Source organism: Phytophthora ramorum (assembly GCF_020800215.1).
Source record: "Phytophthora ramorum isolate Pr-102 chromosome Unknown Phyram_PR-102_s0006, whole genome shotgun sequence".
Classification (NCBI taxonomy): domain Eukaryota; phylum Oomycota; class Peronosporomycetes; order Peronosporales; family Peronosporaceae; genus Phytophthora; species Phytophthora ramorum.
The window spans coordinates 1945663-1962894 of NW_027150652.1; the positions used below are offsets into that span (position 1 = coordinate 1945663).

A 17232-nucleotide genomic window follows, 5' to 3' on the forward strand; every position below is an offset into this window, starting at 1 on the left:
GCGTTGGTCTTCACGTCTCGTTATTTGCATCGGTGCAAAACGCGCATCGACTAATTATGGCAGCGCGTCCAACCTTTCTTGTCAATCGATTCAGCTGGCTGGCATCAAGAAGTCACTGTGGGCACCGAGTCGTTGGCATCGACACTTCGCTGTTCAGTGGCAAGGTTCGGTGTGTGGGCGTGACAGCAAAATACTTGGAGAATAAGGTCAGCGGAGACCGACTCCATAGTCAGTGATTGGGTCGATGCACAACGCTCTAGTCTTCTGCAGCGTGCCTCTTGCCGCCTCATTCGCAGTGCCATCGCCGCTGAGGCTCAATTGGTCCATCCCGATGATGGCATAAGTGCTCAACGATGGGGTTCTAAAGCCCTTACCATTTCTCGATCTGCGCCGGAGCCCAGAGACTCTCAGCCAGCATGAAGGCGTTCACTGCGGCGCTACTGCTCACGTTGGCGTCAAGAAGTCCTTGCGCTCTTGCACTGGCAAACTTGAAAGGTGAATGGGATGCCTACACCAGCAAACTTGTAGTCCCTGACGTGATTGACATGACGGAAGGCGGCCATATCGACATGCAGATTGGTCGCGCTCCTCATAATTGGACGGAAGACGGCTCTGTCGCGGGGGACATCTACGGCTACGCGCTCAAGAGCGCCACGCCAACGTTTCCAGGCCCGACGATCAAGGTTGCTCGCGGAGTCCCCATTTCGGTGACTTGGTACAACGAGCTGCCAACGCCCCATCTACTAGACGACTATGTGGAGACCAGCATCATCATCGCAGAGTCCCATTGCTATCCCTACTGTGGTGTACCGACTGTCGTTCACGTTCATGGGCTGGAGTCGCCAGCCAAGTACGATGGCTTGCCGCTGCGAACTATCTACAATAACCAGTCGCAAACGTTCGTGTACCTCAACAACCAGTCTGCCTCCACCAAGCTCTACCACGATCACGCGAATGGCCTCACGAGGCTGAACGCTTGGGCAGGGCTCATGGGCGTCTACCTTGTTCAAGACGCTGAGACGGAGGCGGAGGTTAATGTGGATGTCGAGACCGATATCCCCATTCTCATCGCCGATCGGCTTATCAACGAAACAGGCGCGCTCATGTACTCGGACGACAACTGCCAGACGGGCATCACGCGTTGGGTGCCCGAGTCGTACGGAGCTGTGAATACAGTGAATGGCGTTGTCATGCCCTATGTCGAAGTTCCACCTGCTCAGGTTCGTCTGCGGATCGTGAACGGTGCTAATGCTCGCCACTACAACCTTACCCTTCCATTTTCAAGTCAATGCAAGCTCATCGCCAAGGATTCCGGCTTTGTCCAGGAGCCTGAAGATACCCCAACGCAGCTCGTGATCTACCCTTTCGAACGAGTGGAGTTGTTTTGTGATTTCTCAAGTGATGCAGACGGAACAACCTACGAAGTGGTAGATATCCCCACAGTCAATGTCACAACGGCTTATGACCGGCGTGTCATGGAGTTCCGCGTATCTGAGAATTTGAAAACTCCAAACATGACGACGCGTGACTTGCCAGCCACCCTTATCCAGCGGAAGGATCTCAAGAAGTTGTATCAGGAATTGGGTGGGAAAAACCGATCGATTCTACTTGGTGAGATGGACGTGTCCACGAACTGCCCGACGAAGAGTTTGATCCGTTATCGTGGTATGGAAATCAACTCCACCACCATCAAGAACACGCTAGATTGCACAAAGGGCAAAGTCGAGAAATGGCACTTTCAGAACCCGACTGATGACCCTCATCCGTTCCACTGGCACGTGGTCAACGCGCAATGTGGTGCAAGTGACGACGAGGTGGACACTAACTCGCTCAAAGACGTGGTGGTGATCCCGAACGCAGGATCGCATCGAGCTTCGACTACTGTGACCCAGATTTGCTACGTCGCTTGCACCCCGGATGAGTTCCTTATTGAAGGCAGTGAGCGTGGAGCTACCGAGTATAATTTCGATACCTCGGAACCGTACGTGGCACACTGTCACATTCTGGAGCACGAGGAGAACAACATGCTCAGCCTATTCCAGCTCACAGACGGTGATGATGATGCACCAAACGATGACGGCTCGACCACGCCCACAAATGAGATTACCACCAAGGTTATCATTTCTGCTATGGGTATGAGCGTCCTAGGTGCCATTGCTACTTCGTTGTCTGTGCTCGTGATCTCCGTCGACAAATTAATGTTTCTCGGGAACCCGCGGTCACTTTCTGTTGCGTTTGCGCTCTCGGCTGGTGTTATGGTCTTCATCGCCTTCGCGGATCTGTGGATGGAAGCTGTCACGTTCTACCGAGCAGCCTTCACCACAGGTGGGACTGTAGACCCGGAGGCATATGAAACTGGGGCCACTTCCGCAAGCTCGGGCACATGTGGAAGTACCTGTCAAGGCAATGCTTGGCTCGCTACCATGGGGGCCTTCTTTGTAGGAATGGCTTGCATCCTTCCCGTGGAGTACATCGTTCACATGACGGTGGAGAAGAAGGGGTCCTACTGGGACGAGAAAGAGAGCGATACTGCGGTCGTAGGTACTAACACGTCGCCGTGCGTTATGGAGTCGAACCGCAGAAGCGATTTGAATTTGCTCGAGACGTCTTCCGATGAGGATGTCAAATTACTAGCTGCCGAACACCATCAAAAAGAACAGTACCGACGCGCTGGCATGATGACTGGTATTGCCATTGCCATTCACAACTTTCCTGAGGGCCTGGCACTCTTCGTTTCATCGCTACAGGGGATGGAAACGGGTATAATTCTTTCAATTGGGATTATCTTGCACAATTTGCCCGAGGGTGTGGCCATTGCAGCACCCGTCTACTACGCTACGGGTAGCAAGCTCCAGGCATTCAAGTGGACAGCGATCAGTGGGGTAGCTCAGCCACTCGGAGCAGCTGCAGGATGGGCGGCTGTGTCGGGCGGTATAAGCTACGCGCTACGGGCTTCCCTGTATGCTGTGGTGGCGGGGATGCTGGTGTGTATTGCTGCAAAGGAACTACTACCAGGAGCGTACCGCTTTGACCCCAAGGGCAAGTATTTCGTGATGTCATTTTTTGTTGGCGTCGCCATTATTTCGTGCAGCATGGTGCTTATACATTACGCTGGTTCGGATTAGGTAGGATAAGCGCAAAAAGTGCATGAACTTAAAAAAAATTGCTGTCGTAGTGCCTAAGGGAGTGGGGTGTTCGATAAATCTGTTGATAGGGACGTCCAGCTCGTATTTGACGGTAGTAATGATAGTGAACGTGTGGCCGCATTATGAGATGTCGGCAGTACATTCGCCATGGAGCCAGGCGCTATTCTGTTGTCCACACGAATGCTGCGCGGTCGATTCAATTTCGCTTGTGCAACATTGCCTCCTAATGGTCAGTCAAACACAGTCACAGGGTCTGTGCATGGTCGCTCGCTGCAAGGCTCCACAGTGAAGCCTGCCACGCTTCCGATAACGAACAGAACGTTTTTCGGGACACTTAACCAGTGAATCTTGCGGAGTACTAAATATTCTGCTCCGTCAGCCTTCACCATTTTCAAGATACTAAATGACTTTAGCGCTTCCAACTTGTAGTACAGGTTGCCATGCTGCCAAGAGTAGCCGCCCAGCATGGTCATTTACTGCACATTCCCAACGCCGTGTCCACACAGCATGGTGCTGTTAACACCTCGAAAGTGCCATGACACCATTTCGTATAAAGGGTTGACCAGATCACTCGAACCGAGACGACAAATGCTGTGAGGCCAAACACAATTCCAGCGTGACCAACTAAACTCCAAACGTAATACGAAACAACCAAAGCTGCTGGTCTTGACGCTCGTAAACTTGATCGATTAATCCATGTGAGGTAGTGCTGCATCAATCCAGCGCTGAGAAACTCCCCCAACATCGAAGTTTCGTAACTTAGCAGCAGCCTTTTGAATAGGAGTCGAGTATTCTCACGAAAACAGTTCATGCTCTCAAGAATCTTGAACAGCATTGATAGCACTCCAGATAAGTTGTAGCCTAGCGAGGTATATTGGGTCCTGGAAAGAAGAACATCCTGTGCAATAAGCAAAAAAAGATCGCTCATCATTCCTTCAAGCAGCATGTGCATCATGATAATGCGATGATAGTTCGTTGTCCCGTGCGCGGAAAGCCGCTTGCTTTCCTGGATCAATACCATTGCACTCTTGCGTCGGAGACTCTCATTCATGCAGTCACATCTTCTACCATGCTGCTTGCACAAGATATAGCTGCGGTACGCGATCCAGAAAAACCCAAAGCCGCCGTACCAGTACGATCTTCTGCAACCGTAATTTCCTCTGTCGTGCGCTAAACTTTCACCATTGGTGTCCAGTGTTCCTAGCCCTCTCACACGAAGGTAGGCGGTCGTGTCGTTCGCGCAGTAGGTTCCCTCCGCTTCTTCATAAAATGAATAATACCCTACGCTCTCATGATAGAAATAGTGCTCAAAGTAGTAGCTTTCTCCAGCACAGGTCTCGGGGGATGTCGAGCTTGGAGTCACCCTCTCTGTTCCCAGGTTATACGACCCATGGATATTATACTGCGGCACTACGAAGTGGCAATTTTGCCCGTGTTTCACAGAATAATAATGTGCTACTGCGATATTCCACCACACTTGAGCAACGAATAGCCCTTCATAGCTCAGCAATATTCGCCGTCTCCCTCCCTGCACCAATTGGCACCACGAGTTCTTCAGTCAGCTTGTGGGGGACTCACAAATTTCAAATAACTTCGTCATAGTAGGAGTAGTGCCCCCCCCCCCCCCCCCCCCACACACACACAGCCACACCACCATCAGCGTTCGCCGTGCAACAATTACATCGTAAACTTCATTCGTCGGCCGTCTTAAGATTCTTGCAATGTTTCTGACGTTGTGCACATTTGGCTGCCTCTTTGGTGATAGGACTGGGCCTGCTTTTCTGGCCGAACCTAGCTCCATCGTTCAAAAGAAAGCGCTCGATCACGCAGGACGCCCCCCGCGCGTATGAAAGTGATGAATTCGTCAGTGTATATTCAAAATGCAAAACATCTGAACCTGACGGACGCCTGGACATACATGTACTGAAGAAGTCACACACGAAACAATACAATTTGGCATGGCACATTGTGTTTTGCTCAATCTTGCGTTGGCACCAACGTCAAAATTAGGATCCACTCCTGTGCATAATAATATGAATGCAATATTCTTTACGAAACACGCTATGATGGTTCAATCGACACGCGTTGCTTCGGGACCGACCGCGTGGGAGAACTAACTAGAGCACCTCCTAACGTTTTACCAAGCATGCTTACGATCCCTGTGCTACAAGGCCGCTCACTGCAACGCGTCACAGTATGGCCATTAACTTCGCCGATTACTATCAGGTCGCTTCTTGGGATAGCAACCCAATGCAGTTTGTGAAGCACGAGGAAGTGCTCACCGTCTTCTTCTGTCACCTTCATCATTCCAAACGATTTCAGCGTATCGGCACTGTAGCACAGCTTGCCGTCTTCCCACACGTAACCGCCCAGCAAAATCATCTTGCTCAACGGCCCCAGAGCTGTGTCAACACAACATGGAGATAAAAACGGCGAGAAGGAGCCAAACATCCACCTCACGGAAATGATAGCCCCCAGTGACCGGATCGAAGTGATCACAAACACGATTCCGAGCACGATAATGCCGTGACCAACGAGACTCCACACGTAATACGACACGGCCTCCGCGACTGGCTTGGACTCCTTGAGACTGGATTTGTTGAGGCCCGTGAGGTAATACTGCATGGCGCCCGCGCAAGCGAGTTCTCCGAGCAAAGCTGTCTCGTAGTTGAACAGTAGCCGCTTAATAAAGCAGCGCAGCTTTTCTCCCATCCAATTCATAGTCTCCACCATCTCGAACAGCATCGACAGCACGCCCGACAGGTTGTAGCCGAGCGAAATGTACTGCACCTTTGCGAAAAATCCGTCTTGAGCTATCAGCATGAAGAGGTCGCTCATCAAGCCTTCAACTAGGAGATACAACAGTATCGCGCGGTGGTAATTTCTAGCTCCGTGAGCTGAAAGCCGCATGCTTTCTTGAACATAGACGACGGCGTCCTTGAATCGCATCGGCTCCTGTAGATGATCGCACCTACGTCCATATCGCTTGCACGAGATGTAGCTTCTCCGAAGCATTGTCGATCGATAGACGATCCAGACGGAACCAAACAAGCCATACCAGTATGAACGCCGATACGTAGTATCTCCCATGTCGTTTGACAAATTCGCGCCATTGCTGTCGTAGGTTCCAAGTCCGCGGACAAGCACGTAACCAATGTTGTCGTTAGCGCAGAACGTCCCTATGGCCTCTTCGTAGAACGCGTAGTAACCAATGCTCCCGTGGTAGAAGTAGTATTCGAGATAGTAGCTGTTCTCAGCGCAACTAGCCGGTGATGTGTCCGACGGTGACGTTAGCTCGGTTCCTAAGACATAGGCGCCATGGATATTGTACTGGGGAACGACAAAGTGGCAAACTCTGCCTTGCTCCTCTTCGTAATAGTGCGTGATTCCGACATTCCACCAGGCACCGGCAATCACCAACCCTTCCATAGGGCAAAGGGTTTCCATGTCTGCTGTGTGCTCAGCTGCAGTGGCTGGAACCACCAGGTCTTGCGATATCTTGTGTGGTGTCACGAATTTCAGGTAGCTTCTCGCTTGCAGGAGCAGGGGCAAAAGACCCACGCACATCCACACAGCCACCAGCATCCTCTTAGCGTTGAAAAACTTGAGATCCTCCTCCTCTTCAAGAGCCTGTTGGTTTACAGTCCTCGCCGGGCCCCCACTTTCTTCACCCACGCAGTAGACGGTCGACTTCTTCCTTGAGCTCGATGTGATATACCGGCTGACGCTCGTAGCCGACTTGAAGGCCCTGACCTTGTTCATGGCGGATGATCCCGCCTTCTGGGACATCGCACTTGGATGAATGAGTCCGCCCCCGCGTTCCCAAGTGAGTTGTCGGAAAATGTGTTGGGTCCGCAGCAGCAGGCACCAAATGCTTTATTTATTAGGTCGGTAACGGACGTAGCAAGTGGGAACTGGGATGATGCGTGGCCCCATGTAGCTAAAATAACGAGCCAATTTTGAGCAAGTCAGTTGTTTGGTGGAAACCCAATCTCAAGACTCACAAAATTCAACCGTTGAAACGCTGCTTTAACCCCAAACTCCCCGATGTCAGAGGGGCAGAAATCCGATGAACTTTCGTCTGCTTAGCAGAGTACAAAGCACTAATGAGGGGAGCTGACCCTGCTGCCTAATCCAGACATGGGGTGGTCTGCCCGTGCAGTTCTCTTGAGTCTAACCTACAGCTCTGCACTACCAGTCATATTGTACAGCACCTACGCAATTGGCTCCGTTGGCGGTACGCACTTCAATATAGTTGTCACGAATCCAGCATTCGCAGCCAATTCGAAGGTGTTCTCGAAGGGGTTGCTCGGTACGCCCCGAGGCTTCGCTGCTCCAGCAAGCTCTCACTTTTCATTTCGATCCGTCAAGCGCACTCGTCCATTCTCCAAGCTCCAGCGCGCAAGCGCCGTCCTCCACGGAGGTGAGGAGGAGGAGGAGGAGGAAGATCGCTGAAGGAGTCCCGACAGCCCGTTGTTCGCTACTGAAGAGCTACCCGCCACATCCAAAAATGCTTTTGTTGGCGGATCTCCCAGTGCGGACGTAAGGCTCGAGGCGAATGCTGCGCCGACTCGAGAGCTGCTCAACGGATGTCACGTCATGCGACCTGCATGATGAGAGTGAGCACCGTTCAAGTTTGTTTCAAGACAAGACGTAAGCAGAAAAGTTTACTAGTGTCGCCATGTGCCTATCTGGAGGCGGGGAGGGTTGCATGACGATAGGCGGCTCAGGCATTAGCCCTTTCGGACTCTGTAGGCTACGTACCTATAGGACAATAATGGGTTAAAATAAATACCGGTAGTCAACAATTCATGTGATAGTCTACACTTCTAAGATGACTCCATTGACATGCGTTGCTTTACAACCACTCGCGTGGGAGGACGAACAAGAACAACAACAGCCAAACGTCCACCGCAGCGGAAATGATAGCCCCCAGTGACCGGATCGAAGTGATCACAAACACGATTCCGAGCACGATAATGCCGTGACCAACAATATGCTCCCGTAGTAGAAGTAGTACTCGAGAAAATAGCTGTTCTCGGAGCAGCTAGCTGACGTTGTCTCCGATGGTGGTGGTACCAGCATCGTCCCGAAGTCGTAGACGCCATGGGTATTGTACTGGGGAACGACAAAGTGACAAACCAGTAATGCGTGACGTAGACATTCCACCAGACGCCAGTAAGTAATAATCCGTACTGGAGCTACCAGGTCTTGCGAGATCTTGTGCGGTGTCACTAGTTGTAGGCAGCGTCGCGCTTCTAACAGCAGGTGACAGACCCCCACATATCCACATTGCCATCAGCGACTTCGTGGCGGCGAATCACCTGCCATTTCCCCGCTATCGTCGTCCACGCAGTAGACGGTTGCCTTCCTTCTTGCGCTCGATACTACAAATGGACTGAAGGTTTTCATCGTGTTCATGGTCGGGTGGACTGAGTAAATCGAGCAACGCACCGATGTCAAAGCTGGAAGTATGTTGGTAATTCATTGTGGTTTTGGTTGATAACGGACGCGCAGTTCCAAAGGGGTCATTTCGAGCGTGGCATTTCAACAAACTGGGAGCTCGGTATTGCAACGACGATCGGTTCGTGGTTGCTGTCGGAGAGTCGTGTGAGTTGTTCCGAACGCTTGCCATCGCTCGTGCAATGCTGGTTTTGATGGCTACTGTGGCTATATCATCGTCGGCGTCATCCATAGCCCTTGAGCCCGCACGACATACTGTTCGACAACAGCCACTCGTAGCATGGCAATGGTCAAATATACTTCCTCGTATTGCTTCCGGAACAATCCTATATCCTTTGATTTGAGCTCGTCGCAGTTGCAAGTTGAAGCCAACGCCGAGGATCCCTGGCCCGTCGATCCGATGGTAGCTTATGCTCACGTTCCGGCCCAACAGCTTGGGGCTCCATCTGCTGAGGCTCAGCCTGAACCCGACCGGCGACTGCCCCGCACTCGAAGCCGCAAACAGCAGCCAGCTGGGCAAATAGCTGCGCGCGCTGCGAACGTGCAACCAATGGGGGAAACCGCTCAGCGAAGCTTCCTGGCCTCCACGACTGGCTGTGGCGTGTTCTGGTCGCGCTAACGCACGCAAATATAAATCAGTGCGGGCTCGACTCGAGAGACACCGTGCACCAATCCGGCGGGCACCACGCGGGGCGCAGCGCTGCAGCGGCGGTTGGCCCATGGTGACCACCGTCCGCCAGCCAGCCAGCTGCTGACCGAAGGACGGACGCCCGAAGAAGAGAGCGCAGGTCACAGCGGTCCGTCGGGCTGGGCTGATCAGGGCTTTGAAGTTGACCAGGTGAAGTCGCCGAATGGGTGGCGCAGAAAAGGGAGCGGCTTCCAGGAAAATTCCTGCATCGTTGAAGCGGCTTATTCGTTGAGGCGGCACCCCTAAAGAGTCGCCTAAACGGAAGGCTTGGGAGCCAGGTTTGCGGACTTATGGTCTCGCTTCTGACCATTCAAACAGCCCTTTGATTTTCGCTACTTCTCTGGTCAATTTAGAGATCGCCGCTACCACGATAATGGAGAGCTTAGGACCACACAGCTTGCGACCCTCCTTCAGAAGGATCGTTCGTCGGTTTGCCATTGCTGCTACGCAGTGCGCGGCAACGACAAGTTCGTACAAGCTTATAAGTATTTCGCGCTGTTTCACCCCGTGGCTATCCATGGTTTATCATGGCGCATACTGTTCTCGTGGCTGCAAAGCGGACGCGCTCCGTAGCTAACATGTCGTAGCAGGCTACAATAACAGCCCGCAGAGGGTCGCAGAGCATTTTTCAACGATGCAATTTCCGTACGAAGTTTGGTTTGGGGGGGAGGGGGTCTTTCTTTCATTTGCGCTGCTTTGCCTCATAGGCAGAGAGACTTATGCGAGTGCATCACTGCCTGCTTGCTGGACACTTTTGATTGCCAAACACGCACAGATAAGGAGGCACCAGAGGAGCGGCGGGCACAAACGAGTCAGCTGGGAGCGCGGAAACCGGTCGGCCACTTACAAATAAAGAGTGCTGCCTGCTTGCCCTCAACCGGCTGTCAGGGTGCTGCGCCGACCATCAGCGACGCTATTTATTATACCTTATGCACGCCGCCAACCCTAGCTCCTTAGTGGCGTCTCCGCGCTCAGAGGATGACCGTGGTACATTTATATGTAGCTTCATCGAAGCGGAAGCACTATAGAGGGAGGCCCCGTCGCCACGACAGTAGAGTAGTGTCGTGGGGCACACCAATAGCCTCTTCAGAGTCTGAATTTCAGAACCTCCGATTTATCACTCCGATTTAGCAACGGAAATCCACCGCGGCTAGGGTACAAAGAACGTTCTTTTGGCCCGGCTGTTCCGTTTTTGGGAAGCTGCGCCTTTGCTGGAGCTTGCGAGGGTCTCATTCGCAGATCTCCCCGCTAGACCCGAAGAGAGCCAGGAGACTCGTCGATCGCAATGAGTAGCCCTCGCCAAGACAAGGACGAGGAGGAGAAGCCCGTGTTCCGCACTCTGACCCCCAATGACGAGGCCGATCGCCCGCAGTACCGCTCCATGGCCGTGGCCGCCGCACCCCCGGCGTTCGGCATGATGGGGTCGCGCAGCCCGCTCGAGCAGCTTGGCGCCGCCTTCCCGGGCCCCATGATGTTCAACGTGGCCGCCAAGAAGTCGGCAGGCGTAGCCAAGAAGCCTGAGGCCGCGGCCGCCGCGCCGTCTTTCGGCATGCGCGTCGACCGTACGAAGTACGTGAACGTGGCGCCGCGCGACCTGCCGCCTGCCCCGTTTCGCCTCGAGCTGCACACGCACTTCCACGTCAAGCTCGAGTCCACGCAGCGCGTGTGCGGCGTCGTGGGCATTAAGCTCTGTGAGCTGGACACGGACTTCGAGTTCAAGGCCGACAAGTGCAAGTGGAAGGTCGAGTACCGCCGCAACACGCAGCGCGTGAGCCTTAACATTGTCATCTACAAGACTAACAAGGACGAGTACGTCGTCGAGGTGCAGCGCCGCGAGGGCGACATCACCGCGCTCATGCACCTCTACCACGAGCTCAAGGGCTTCTTCCGACGCAGCCAGCTGCTCAGCGAGAAGACCCCGTCCTCGAACGGCGTCAAGCGCGCGGCCCCCAAGCCGCTGCCCAAGCTGCCGCTCTCGCCCGAGAGCATCCAGGACGGCGTGTCGGCCCTTAAGGGCCTGCTCGAGAGCAAGTACGCCGACGCCCAGATGCAGGGTGTGCTGGGCGCCATCTCCATGTCCACCCGGGAGGAGACCCGGGCAGGCATGGCTGGCCTCGTGCCGCAGCTGGTGAACCTGGGCCAGTCCCAGAACTCAAGCGTGACGCGGTTAGTGAGCGCCGCCCTCGCACGGCTCTGCGATCACCCGCAGTGCCGCCAAGCATTTATTCAGTCCGAAGGCTGGCAGTTCATCGTGGACTGCGCAGCCGGTGGCGCCGGCGTAAAGCCGGAGGTGCAACGAGAAAGTCTCCACGTGGTAGAGACTTTGTGCCCGCTGTATCACGACGAGCTTGCCAAGTCGGACAGCGCCGGTCGCGTGCTGAAACTGGTGCAGGAGTGGCAGAAAATTGAGGACCCCCGTCTTAAGAAGCACGCGTGCAACGCGCACCGAGCTCTCAAGGAGGCCGGAGTCCTCGCCTAAGTAATTTCAAGGGAGAAGAGGGAGACAGCACAGCTCGCACGTGTGGTATGCTCTGTGCTGGGCGGGTAGGAGTAGAGACCCAACCAGCCAGCTATCCGCAAGTAGTCTTCGCTTCCTGCCTGCCTCCGTATCTTGCTTGTAAGATATGTATCCGCTTCTTCAAGATCCGCTTTATTTCTTAGCTGTGCATGCGCTCTGGGTGTGCGTTATTTTGTGTTATGATCGATGAACATGGTTCCATTCTGTTGTCTGCATCTTGCGAAAAGCTTATCTCGTCTCGATCTCGTCTCGGCAAATATTCGCATATGCAGCGGAGGCCTCCGTATCATCTTACGAGGCTACGGTAGACTGGGAGCATCAGCGGCGAGACACCTGCGCAAAGCTTTCGGGCAGAAATCTGCCCTAGCGACAACTTGTCGCCGACAAGTTGACGGACAACCGATCCCGAGATTTCGTGTGGGAAACCCCATCGTGGAAACATCTCATCCGGACGCTCCTACATAATGTTGGCTACATTGCAGCGGAGTCATTCAGATGCTGGCAGCACGAGCAGAGACAGAAAACCCCGGCATCAAGTGCATTCAGGCAAGATAGATAGTTCTGCCTTGCTGTGTTAGTGAAGGCAGATTCAAACATCACATACAAAGCGATGAGCTATAAGCCAGAATCTCCGTACCTCTTAACACCAGGACTAATTACTATACGAACCGATGCTTCCCTACACAACCTCAGAAGCCTCACTAGCGGGAACCCGTTTCTCCACGGACCATCCGCCTTCCAGCGTTTCCGTAGTCATGGTAATTGCTGTCTCCGACACGCTGTCATCGTCAAGGAAAGTGTCCATTTCCGACGCTTCATCCTCGGAGAAGATTAGCTCGTGCTCCAGAACGTAACCGAGCACCTGGTTCTTGACGGACCTAGATAGAGGCGAAGAGGATTAGTCTGAGTCCACGGCAACTACAAGATCCAGATTATAAGTAGTCCGTACGAGGGGAACCAAATGTTGACAGGAAGAAGCCAATGCAGCGAGAACTTGTAGTCCGACCCGCCAAACACTTCCCGCAGTCCGAGGTTGTCTGCGGTTTCACCCTTCAGTCGATCGATTTGTGTGGTTCCTGTGGTGATGACGCTGTACTGGTCGCACATCATGCACATGGTGAAGAGGCCAAAGAGCACGGCTTCCAGGATCAAGCAGACAACCCGAATAGCTCCGTACGTTGGGCAGCTGGCATCACAGCAGCGCAAAAACAGCAAGTTCAGTTAGCACTGCTACATCGAAAGCATAGTTTTGACACGTACGATTCGTTGATGCACTTAGCGTAGCGGAAGAACACGAGCGTCAACGCATATGCCGACAGCACAAACACGTAGAAGATAAAGAGCAGGAAGAATTTGTGGTTGCCCAGACCCACGCAGTTGTTCACCCAGGGGCAGTGGTGGTCCATCTTGATGACGCAGCGGTCGCAGATCGAGCAGTGATGCGCTCTCCCCGGCTTAAACTGGCGGCACCGACGGCACGTGCGATATCTCTGCTCCTCCAGTCTACAGCACAGCAACCAGCAGCGTCAGCAACAGCAGAAACAAACACCGATCTCCCCTTCGGCATCTCTTACCGTGCAATTTCCTCCTTCGATGCGTGAGCCAACGCCACTGGTAGCGCCGACTCCGGGACAGCCCCAGGGTCTGTCAGCATGGCTGCAAACACAATAGATAATAATTATCAGCTTCAATAGATACTCTTTGTCTCTCCAATCTGTAAACACCTTTTCCATGCGATACAAGAGCCAGGAAGCAGATCCCCGTGAAGATGGCGATGTGTAGCAGACCCATGGGCGACAGACCCATCCACGGGTACACCACTACGCCCTGCACCGAGCACATACGCAGCATTAGATCAGAACCAGAAGGAGTCTGCGAGGCGATGGCACCCTACCACGACTGTGCACTCGGCGTACAGCACCAGGAACCACGAGATGACGGCGCATACGATCCCGCACGGGTCTGTGTTGCACCACAGACGCACGTTGAAGCCCGTGCCGCATGCAGCGGGCCGTTTGCGCTGCTCGAGAGACGGCATCTTCACTGCAGATCACTATGGCGCTCAGTATGAGGAAGGGGATAACCGCTCTTGGTACATGGTACCATTTATAACCTCTCATCAAGCATAGTTTAGAAACTATGAGTGATGGTCTGTCACAAACATCACTCACGAAAACCTATACGAACGCATATACCACACTATAGGGTGTTGGCCAATCGAGCCAACATGCGATGCTCAGTCCGACATCTTCCCCGCATTGGCAATGACGTCCAAGAAACCCACGCAGACGTACGGACGCATCGCGTTGAGCGATCTGACGCGTGATCAGACCAGCCAGTGGAGTGTGCGCGCCGTGGCCGGAATCTCGCGCCAGTTTGAGCGCCCGCAGCCTCAGAATGATGCGTCCACAGATTCAGCCACCGCGTTGCGGCTGCAGACGGCAACGCTGGACAAGCTCATGAGTGTTGGTCTGCGCTGCGGGGCGTGCGACGTGACCGCCTTCGCGTCTCTGGACGAGCAGTACGCGCACTTCAAGTCTGCTGCCCACTGCGTGAATCTCAAGCGACGGGCGCGAGGGCTGCCGTGTCTCTCGGAGGAGGACGCGCTGCAGTATTTGGAGACGCACAGCCAGGAGAAGAAGGGCAGGACGAACAAGGACGGAGGCTACAGTTCGTCATCTTCGTCGTCGTCTTGGGAGGAAGAGGAGGAACAGGAGAAGCTCCCAACCACGACAGAGCCGGTGGTCGAGTTCTCGGACGGCAAGAGCGTGTTTAAGGTTTGATGTAGTGATGATGTTGGTGTTGAGAGTGGGGATTGTTGACGGGTGGGTTCTTATTGCTGGTTGCAGGTGTTCAAGAACATTTTGCCGGATGCTGAAGAGGAAAGTTTCAATCCGTACACTTCGCTGGAGCAAATCTGCGCATCCAAGTTCCGATGGGCAGTACTTCTGCTGCGTAGTGGACGGTTTGCAGGTGCAGTGTTCGAGAAGGACAAGGCGCTGTGTCATAAGACTTTTCAGCGCTACACGACGCGACGGAAACAGGGTGGCGCGCAGTCTGCGAGTGATGCCAGTGGCAAGGCCAAGTCCGCGGGTGCTACGCTGCGACGATACAATGAAGCGGCGTTGAAGCAGGATGTGGCAGCATTGCTTGTGGAGTGGAAGGGCGTGTTGAAGGACACGGAGCTGATCTTCCTGTCTAGCGGGAAGACGGAGCGCGCTACTTTCTTCCCAGAGAAGAACGCAGTACTGCAGTCAGGTATGTTGCTGAAAATCGGTTCTTGCTGTTGAAAATGGCGTTGCTAATTGTTGTGCTGCTTGAATGAATGCTATAGATGACAAGAGGCTCAAGCGAATTCCTTTTGCTACGTTCCGCCCAACGTTTGAAGAAGTGTGTCGTGTGCGGTCAGACCTCAGCAGCGTTAGATTCTCACCCCTCGAAGCAGCAGCTTCGTCTCCAGTTGAAAGCACAAAGAAGGCAAAAAAGAAAAAGAAGTCCGGTGAGCCTGCACCTGGCCCCGAAGTAAAGGAGGATACCCCTAAGGAGGACGAAGTGAAGGAGGGTGAAGAAGTGCCTCAGATTATTCAACTGGTGAATAGTGGCGATCTGAAAAGTGTCAAGGAATTTCTCTCCAATGCCGACGAAAAGGACGTTGAAGTGAACGAAGTGGATGCCAAGTTCATGACTGCGCTTCATCACGCTGCTGCTAAGAATGAGGTTCCGATTGTGGAGTATCTGCTGGAGCAAGGTGCCAACCCTGCTCTTCTTGATCTGCACAACCGGCCGCCCTACTTCCTGTGTGACACGAAAGAGGCGCGAAATGCATTCCGAAGGTACATGGCGGAGCACCCGGGTGCGTGGGACTACGCCATAGCTCAAATCCCTGAGGGCCTTACAAGCGAAATGGAGCAGCGCAAAAAGGAAAAGGAGGCGGAAAAACGTCGACGGGCTCGAGAGCGCAAGAAGCAGCAGAAAAGGGAGGCAGTCGAGCAGAAACGTGAGGAAGAAGCCCGTCAGGAAGAGCTGGAGCGCAAAATTGCAGCAGGTCTTGCCTGTGACTTCTGTGGCAAATACGCAGGCAAGTCCCCGTTCACGCGCTTGGAGTTCAAGTACTGCTCGACGGACTGTGTCAACGGGCACAAGCGCAAACTGATGAGTGAAGCGGCCTTGCGTCGACTTGGTGGTTGACTGGAGAGGGTTTCAAAATGAAATGGAGGTTGTTGAGGATAACGGTTGGCGTCTTTTCGTGTAGCATTTGGCGTGCAACGCTTTGCGAGAGCTTGTTTGTGTCCTCATCGCTTGTGTTGCACAGTGCTGTGGGATCGACGCAAAGCAGGAAACACGATGATGGATCTGCCGCTAGATGACGAGACACTGCAGCGTGTGTATGCCTGGATTGACGAGATCCCGCTGTCTCGGCCCAAGAAGAGCATCGCTCGCGATTTCAGTGATGGTATTTTGACTGCTGAGGTAGTCGCGTTCTACTTCCCCAAGCTCGTCCAAATGCACAACTATAGCGCTGCGAACTCAATCAAGCAGAAGCAGTACAACTGGAACACACTCAATCGTAAGGAGTGGAGCACAGGATAGAAGCTGCTCAGCGGGAACGTTGATCTAATACCGGTGTTATGGTTGCTCGCTCTTCAGGGAAAGTGTTCAAGAAGCTTCACATTTCGCTGTCGAAGGAGGACATCGACGACCTTGTGCAATGTCAACCCGGTGCCATTGAGCACTTGCTAGTGAAGCTTCAGCTCAAAGTATGCGTACATACCTTTCGCACGGGTTCTGTTCGTACGAAAGACTTACCTCAATTGCACCTGTTGATCAGATTGCAAACTATCGAGAGAAGCGACCATCTTCCTCACCGCTGCCTCAAGCGCCAAGACAAGTCGTCGATAATGCTGACGACACAAGTACTGTTATCTCTGCAAACACTGCTGTAGCTGGCACACTGGGTAGTGGGAGCCCTGTAGGAAGCAACCGAGCTCTGCAGTCAGCTGTAGACAATCTGGGCGATTCACGCGGTGACCTGTTAGCGCCAATGCGAGACTTGTCGATACAGGACCCGATTGATGTCGGTGGCTTCATGGAGTCGCCAGCAGCACCGGTGCATCCAATGGATTCGATCGGGAAATCCTACACACCTGGCACCGAAGCTTCAGCAAAGAGTGAGCTGCGTCAAGAACTAGCTGAAAAGGACAGCGTGATTGCGGAGCTTCGCGAGACTGCTCAAATTCTGGAGATGAAAGTGCAGAAGCTGGAGCAGCTCGTGCGGCTCAAGGACGGCAAGATACAGACACTTGTTGCAAAATTGCGCTCTCAGAAGCCGCAGGCATGAACTTGTCGAGATATGGTGGCAAAGGGAGCTGGTAATGATAGTAAAGAATTCAACTGTAAGGAATTCTACCAGTCAACAT

General features: G+C 53.4%; 5 protein-coding genes across 5 annotated transcripts; 3 read left to right on the forward strand and 2 right to left on the reverse strand.

The window, feature by feature from the left end:
* Window positions 1-416: 416 nt before the first annotated feature.
* Window positions 417-3125, forward strand: KRP23_7515 (Multicopper oxidase LPR1-like protein 1; the record flags this gene model as incomplete). The annotated part of the gene is made up of 1 exon (XM_067892843.1): window positions 417-3125. One exon carries the CDS (start codon window positions 417-419, stop codon window positions 3123-3125), a length of 2709 nt encoding a protein of 902 aa, XP_067744683.1.
* A 2082-nt stretch (window positions 3126-5207) lies between these two features.
* Window positions 5208-6908, reverse strand: KRP23_7516 (uncharacterized protein; the record flags this gene model as incomplete). Its single annotated transcript, XM_067892844.1, has 1 exon — window positions 5208-6908. One exon carries the CDS (start codon window positions 6906-6908, stop codon window positions 5208-5210), a length of 1701 nt encoding a protein of 566 aa, XP_067744684.1.
* Window positions 6909-10582: 3674 nt separating this feature from the next.
* Window positions 10583-11776, forward strand: KRP23_7517 (uncharacterized protein; the record flags this gene model as incomplete). The annotated part of the gene is made up of 1 exon (XM_067892845.1): window positions 10583-11776. The coding sequence occupies one exon, from the start codon at window positions 10583-10585 to the stop codon at window positions 11774-11776; it is 1194 nt and encodes a 397-aa protein (XP_067744685.1).
* Window positions 11777-12494: 718 nt separating this feature from the next.
* On the reverse strand, window positions 12495-13853 carry KRP23_7518 (Palmitoyltransferase ZDHHC3; the record flags this gene model as incomplete). Its single annotated transcript, XM_067892846.1, has 6 exons — window positions 12495-12693; window positions 12765-13001; window positions 13076-13318; window positions 13390-13471; window positions 13540-13642; window positions 13710-13853. The coding sequence occupies 6 exons, from the start codon at window positions 13851-13853 to the stop codon at window positions 12495-12497; spliced, it is 1008 nt and encodes a 335-aa protein (XP_067744686.1).
* Window positions 13854-14079: 226 nt separating this feature from the next.
* On the forward strand, window positions 14080-17153 carry KRP23_7519 (Protein vms-1; the record flags this gene model as incomplete). The annotated part of the gene is made up of 6 exons (XM_067892847.1): window positions 14080-14592; window positions 14665-15073; window positions 15150-15998; window positions 16128-16382; window positions 16463-16572; window positions 16644-17153. 6 exons carry the CDS (start codon window positions 14080-14082, stop codon window positions 17151-17153), a joined length of 2646 nt encoding a protein of 881 aa, XP_067744687.1.
* Between the last annotated feature and the right edge of the window lie 79 nt (window positions 17154-17232).